The sequence below is a fragment of the Aphidius gifuensis genome, linkage group LG1 (assembly GCF_014905175.1).
Source record: "Aphidius gifuensis isolate YNYX2018 linkage group LG1, ASM1490517v1, whole genome shotgun sequence".
NCBI lineage: Eukaryota > Metazoa > Arthropoda > Insecta > Hymenoptera > Braconidae > Aphidius > Aphidius gifuensis.
The window spans coordinates 20,212,934-20,219,542 of NC_057788.1; the positions used below are offsets into that span (position 1 = coordinate 20,212,934).

The following is a 6,609-nucleotide window of genomic DNA, read 5'->3' on the forward strand; positions in this document are numbered from 1 at the left end:
TCAGCAATTTAATAATCAGTTACTCGAATTTAAAACGAAATCCAAGACCAAATAACAAATTCTTTAACTCTGAATTGTTTTTTTTAATAAATTTATTTTTTATTAAATTTTTTAAACTTTTAGTTTATTAATTTTTCTAGTATTTATTTTAATAAAAAAATACATATTGTTTAGTTTTTTTTTGTTATGAAATATCAATTAAGATATTTTTTATTTTGATTGTTTAAATCAGGTACGTAATTTTAGCTTTAAGGCGTTATCAGTACCAGTTTTGAAATCGGTCAACGGCTCGATTCCACTGGTTTATTGTTGATTGATATTCGAGCATTCGATTTTTATTTGGTTTAAAGACAGTGTCGACGTTTCTTAAATTTATTAATTCGTCTCTATTTTTCCAAATGCCTTAAAAAAAGAAAAATACAATTATTACAGACGTAAAGAATAGTTAATTTATAGTTTTAAATAAATCTGGTTTAATCAGTTACCACATTGAAGTCCAGATAGAAATGCAACACCGAAAATTGACATTTCAGTGTTTGAAGGTCGTTCAACTGGTAGTCCTGTCAAATCTGCAAGCAGTTGTAGAACAAAGTCGTCTTTTGATACACCTCCATCAACTCTAAAAATAAAAATAAATATTAATATACATATCCGATTGATTTATAACAATGTCGATTTGATTATTTTTAATTAGTTTTTACATAGAAATTAATTTTACCGAATGCTAAAATATTTTTGTCGTGTTTCTTTTTGTAAAGCATTGTACAAAAGTAAAATTCTAAAAACAATACTTTCAGATATTGAACGAATCATGTGAGCTTTTCGGGTTGTTGGTTTTACTCCTAAAAATCCTGTTGCTGCAGTATGATCATTTATTGGAGCCTAAAAATATATATAACTTTATCAATTAATGTTTTATTAACACGTTAAATTACTGTTAAATTTCTTCAGAATTAAAAATAAATTTTTTCGTTTTCAAATATGATTGACATTATTGCTATTCAAAAATCTAGAATGCTTGAATAATTTAGAATTAAACAATTTACAAATATAATTTAATTTTAAAAATTAAAAAATATTATTTCATAACCAGTATAAAATATTTAAGCTGAGTTGTTCAAAATCTGTGTAGTTTTAAATAAAAACAGTTGACTTTGTAAAAAAAAAGTAATTGTTTTTAATTTATTTTTTAATTTAATTTTCTTATTTACCTGTAACCCACTAAAAGCTGGAACGAAATAAACACCGTCTGAGTTTTTAACTGAATTTGATAGTAATGACATTTCGGAAGGATCATTGATCATTTCTAAAATAATAAAAATTGAAATTTTTTATTAAAAAAAGATTTTTTTTCAATTAAAAACTGTTTAAATTAATGAAATACCTAGTGCTTTGGCCCACTCGACTAGAGTTCCAGTGTCATTTGATAATCCTTCAGCCATGTACACCAGTTCAGAGTCAATTTTCCATCCGACAAGTGGATACAAGCCTTGTTTTTTAAATAAACAAAATAATTTGTAATGAATGTGCAAACTTGAAACCAGTTAAATAGCAAAGTAATCATCAAAAATTTCTGTTTATTTCGCTAAGATTTGAATGTCAATTAACAACTAGAGCCACAATCTCAAAACTAATTACATTTGATAATTTTTATTATTACCTGAAATAGATGCATGGGCTTCTTTTCCAGTATTAACATCCAGAAAAGTTCCAGTACCTAAGGTTACTTTAAGATCACCTCGTTGAAAGCATCCACTACCGAATAACGACGCCGATTGATCAGCCATCTGTAATATTTAAAACCATTTACTTTGATATAAAAATTTTATAAACAAATGAAAAAATTAATTTATCATCTTACAGAACACATAATTGGAACTGAAATACCAAAAATATCTTCAGGTGTACAGCCAAAATCACCAGCAGTATCAACAACCTTTGGCATCATCATCCAAGGAATTTTGAATAAATTGATTGCCCATGGTGCCCAGCTCATAGAAAAAGGGTCAAATAGACCTGAGGCAGATGCACATGAATAATCAGTTATATGTTTACCTGTAAAATAAATTAAAAAAAAAAAACAAAAAAGTAAATAAATGATTTATAGATTGTTAAATAATTATTAAGAATAATTGTTAATTAATTAATTATGAATTTTATATATACCAGTTAGTTTGTAAAGAATCCAACAGTCAATACCCCCAAAAACAGCTTTACCATTTAGACCATCTTCTTTCAATCCAGGAATGTTTTGTAGTGCCCAATTAAACCTCAAGGTCATCTAAAAATAATAATTATTTTCAATAATAATTTTTTTAATGGAATACAATGAAATATTTATCTAAATAACTATAATTTACTGTTGAAAAATAAAATTTTGAACATACCTGAGAATTCATTAGTTTAAACATACTTCCAGCTAAAAATTTTTTTCTTCGGCTTATTGTATATAAAAAATATGATAACGTTCTGAGGCTTTTTAACACCAATGATGAATTCCATTTTTTTACCATTGAATCTGCACGAAGATCTTTCCATGTTATAATTCTAAAATATATTACAAAATAAAGAATAAATTGAAAAATTTTATTTTACAATTTTTATTGTTATCAATATTTATTTGATAAATGAACATATATATGAGTGATGATAATTATTACTTGTGATAATATTTGCCTGTCTCAATATTCCATGATAAGCAGCTATTTCTTTGAGTTGATATGCCCAGACATGCAATGCTTTTAACGTCAATGTTGCTAGCTGAAATTCAATGCTAACTTCATTAATCAACATTTATTATTATTTTTTTTTTTTTGTTTTTAAAAACGATTGCACAACTATTTGCGTAGGATAGCGTTTAATTCGTAATAATAATCAAATAAATTTATTGTTGCATCGTTGTATTGTGTTTTAAAAGTTTTTTTTTATCATTTTTTTTTTCGAACAATTTCTTACCATTAACGGCTTCTTTTAATACTGTAACTATCGAATCCCATAAATCATCTTGGTCAATTTCCACGTAGCCTGGCTTTGGATAAAGAAGCTCAACCTTTAAGAAATATATGACATAAAATTAAATGTGATTTTTAATTTATATTCTGATAAAATTAAACAAATTGATAAAAATATATTTTTATTGTTCTCTATATGAATGCACTTTGAACAAGTTTTCGAGTGTTTCGATTACATCAGTTCTTGATCACTGGGCTTACTCTTTTTTATTAAAATATTATAAAAGGGATAAAGAGAAAATTAAAATAAAAAATACTTGAAACTATAAAAATTTCAGGCTCTCTCTAGCTACCTTGACTAACCGGTTGCTTCATGATCATCATATTAATTTTTATTGCCCTCAATTTGAATGATAATGTTATAGTGTTAGGTGAATGTTAAATTTTTTTTCAATAATTGTTTTTATTTAAAACTAATTCATAATAATGTATTAATAACAAATTGATAATTTTATAAGTTTACTTTTTTTGTTTTTTAAATAAAGAAAGAATTTTAAAAATCAAAAAATATACTTTTTATAATTTAATGCAAATTTTAATTAATAACAAACATACCTTTTTCACAGCAGAACCAACAGATACAGCTTTATCATTTAAAACATGACATTTCACAGTTGTTGTACCAACATCAAGTGCAACAATATATTTCATTTTTTATAAATGAAAATAAAAACAAAAAAAATAAAATAAAACTAACAAAATTAAAAAAAAAATTCAGTTATTATTTGTTTGTACTGTTGTTGACACAAATCCAACATTCACTAAAAAACAATACGACTAAACTCAAGTGTAAATTCCCCACTTAATGTTTCAGTATACTTTCAGGAAACAAATAAATAAAAAAAAAAAAAAAAAATGTATTATCCACTACACATGATTGTTGAATAAAATATAAAAAAAAATTTTAATTAAAAAAACAAATATTCTAACTATTTTTAAAATAAAATAATACATGTAACAATATTATTATTTTTTTTTGTTTATTTTTATGTTTTATAAATTAATAATTGTTTTATAAAATTTTAATACTTTGATGAGTAGCGTTTAGAGTCCAATATGGTGACTTCACGATTATTATGTGAAACATGCTCGCACATGCGCCCCCCACTCTCTAATCTTATCAAAAGACTTTCAACAAAAGTGTATTATCATATTGTTATTTTTTTTTTTATTCTATTTTTTATTTTTGAAATCAATTAACAGTTGATGTTCTTGAACTTTGAAACCAATTTTTTTGTATCTTGATTTTTTTTTTTTTTCAACTATTATTATTTTTTTTTGAGTTTTATAAAATCACACTTATTTTTTTTTTTTTTAAATATTGTTTGCTTAATTACAGCTCATACTTAATACTCATTTCTTTTATATTTCCATCAGGTTGATTTTCAGTTGCCTTGCAGTAATCAAATAATGAAATTAAATCTGTTGATAAATTAATTAATTTTAGCAACAATAAAAATGAGAAAAAAAAATGTTTCAAAATTTTTTAGCTTACCTTTTTTATCTTTTTCAGATATGAACATGATAAGTGTTTGAAAACGCTTAACTTTACTCAAAAATTTGATATAATTAAAAACAGGATCTTGATTTTTGATGAAATGACTTGTCAGAATACTAAAAATTTCACTAAATGTATCAGAGTCCATACAATCCTTGAATATTTTTGGAATTAATTCTGGATTAATTTGCTGAATAATAAGTTAATAAGTAGTTATTAATTAATTGAAATAATAAATAAAATTAATTTTTATATTTTACCTTTAAATATTTATATCTAAAATTTGGTGATTTATGTTTTTTCCAAGTTTCAAGAAATTTAATTGATGATGTTGGAACTGGTGGTACATCAGCTTCAATGTCATTTTGTAATTCTATTTCATCTGGTATTATTACAACTTTTTCTTTATTTATATTTGATAATTTTTCATCAACTTGTGTTGGTGTCTTTGTTAAATCTTTGGGAACAATGGTAATTGATTTTAAAGGTTTTTTGCTTCTTTGATGTGGTAATTTATCAATAACTTTAACAACTTTAACATCTTTTTCAAGATAAGGCAACCAATCTGGAAATGATTTATCATCATCTTCAACAGTATCACATTTTTTTATAACTTCAATCTTATTTACTTCTGAAATATCTTTGGATTTTTTATCTTCAATTGTTGTCGTTGTATCTTTCAAGGATTTTGTTTCAATAATTTGATCTTTAACATCAGATTTGGTTTTAACAATTTCATCTTTAACTTCAATTTTTTTTTTAATTATTTCATCTTTTACCTCAGATTTTGTTATTTTATTGACAGGTTTTTTGTTAATATTTATGCCCAATTTTTTATCAAAAGCTTTTTGGGCAATTTCAAGTAACTTTTGTGCTTCTTTATTATTTTTTTCGAGACTCAATATTTGTTTTAAATCATCAATTGCATCATCAAACTGTTTAAGTTCCATTCGTGCTGTTGCTCTTCTGTGATAAGCCTTGATGTAATTACCATCAAGTTGTAATGCAGTTGTACAATCAGCTTCAGTTGAATAAAAATTATTCATTTTTAAATGACACATTGCACGATTTGCAAAAAAAACAGCGTCAAATGGAAATATTTTAATTGCTTCACTGTAACATGACAATGCTTTTTCCCATTTTTGTTCTTTAACATATTTATTACCTAATATTTTTTTTTTTGATGCCATTTCATGATTTTTTTCAAATTCTTCTTCAGAATTAACTTCTTCATATTCTTCAGTCTTTTCATTATCTTTTTCAATTTCATCACATGCTTTTTCCTTTAAAATAAAGTTAATAATTTAAATTAAATAAATGATAAAGTAATCAAGTTTTTAGATTAATTTTTCTTTTTGTCTTACAACATCAAATTGATCCCAAGATGCATAATCATGAGATTTTATTCGTTTTGATTGAGTTTCATTGTCCTTTGTTTTTGTCATTGATGTTTTTGTGATTTTTTTTTTTCTTATTGGCGGGAGTTCCTAGAGGTTAGGAACATAAAAACAATTACAATTCAACATAGTATTAAAAAAAAAAATAAAACTAAATTAGTCAATTATTTATAAACTAGATATTTATTGTTTAAACTTTTCTAAGTATTTTAATATTATTATTATGAATAACAAAATATTTACCTCATCTTTTCCTGCTTTTGCATCTTGGATTTTTTTATCATTTTTTTTCATCTCTTCTTCCCAAAATTTTAGATCAAAAAATTCATCCTGCAAACTTTTTGAATTATCTCTGACTTTTTGTTGCAAAATAATTGACTTGTCCATCTTATTTTGATTGTCAATTAACGATTAAATAAATATATTAACAAAACAGCAATCCAGCATGTGTGTTTGTGCGACTGTTTTATTTATGTTGTTTTTTTTTTTTTTTTCGTTTTTTTTTTTTCTTTGTTGTCATGATGAAGAATTAATTCATAACGCCATCTGTTTTCTGAAAAAGAAAAAAATCCTAATCGATACTTCTGTATTACCGATTCTTGATAAAAATTACATAATTTAAAAAAAAGAATTTAATTATTTAATTATTTCGTTATAATTATAGATAACATTTAAAATTATTATTTTTTCATCAAATTATTGA

At 24.1% G+C, this 6,609-nt stretch overlaps 2 protein-coding genes across 2 annotated transcripts; both read right to left on the bottom strand.

Moving 5' to 3' along the window:
• Positions 1-76: 76 nt before the first annotated feature.
• On the bottom strand, positions 77-4,067 carry LOC122851185 (putative glycerol kinase 5). Its single transcript, XM_044150254.1, has 12 exons — positions 3,567-4,067; positions 2,956-3,049; positions 2,661-2,760; positions 2,388-2,547; positions 2,167-2,281; positions 1,862-2,055; positions 1,661-1,787; positions 1,385-1,489; positions 1,212-1,306; positions 719-882; positions 486-619; positions 77-402 (listed from the first exon to the last, which is right to left on the bottom strand). The coding sequence occupies exons 1-12, from the start codon at positions 3,660-3,662 to the stop codon at positions 260-262; spliced, it is 1,527 nt and encodes a 508-aa protein (XP_044006189.1). The 5' UTR covers positions 3,663-4,067; the 3' UTR covers positions 77-259.
• A 246-nt stretch (positions 4,068-4,313) lies between these two features.
• On the bottom strand, positions 4,314-6,383 carry LOC122851177 (RNA polymerase II-associated protein 3). The gene is made up of 5 exons (XM_044150242.1): positions 6,150-6,383; positions 5,874-5,996; positions 4,770-5,792; positions 4,507-4,699; positions 4,314-4,433 (listed from the first exon to the last, which is right to left on the bottom strand). Exons 1-5 carry the CDS (start codon positions 6,291-6,293, stop codon positions 4,345-4,347), a joined length of 1,572 nt encoding a protein of 523 aa, XP_044006177.1. The 5' UTR covers positions 6,294-6,383; the 3' UTR covers positions 4,314-4,344.
• Positions 6,384-6,609: the final 226 nt, after the last annotated feature.

Coding starts and splice junctions, on each gene's coding strand:
- LOC122851185 (XM_044150254.1), bottom strand. CDS start 3,662: ATGAAATATATTGTTGCACTTGATGTTGGTACAACAACTGTGAAATGT. Junction 2,761..2,955: donor ATTAAAAGAAGCCGTTAATG/GTAAGAAATTGT, acceptor ATTGAATTTCAG/CTAGCAACATTGACGTTAAA. Junction 883..1,211: donor CAGCTTTTAGTGGGTTACAG/GTAAATAAGAAA, acceptor ATATATTTTTAG/GCTCCAATAAATGATCATAC.
- LOC122851177 (XM_044150242.1), bottom strand. CDS start 6,293: ATGGACAAGTCAATTATTTTGCAACAAAAAGTCAGAGATAATTCAAAA. Junction 4,700..4,769: donor TTAGATATAAATATTTAAAG/GTAAAATATAAA, acceptor CTTATTATTCAG/CAAATTAATCCAGAATTAAT. Junction 4,434..4,506: donor ATCTGAAAAAGATAAAAAAG/GTAAGCTAAAAA, acceptor ATTTATCAACAG/ATTTAATTTCATTATTTGAT.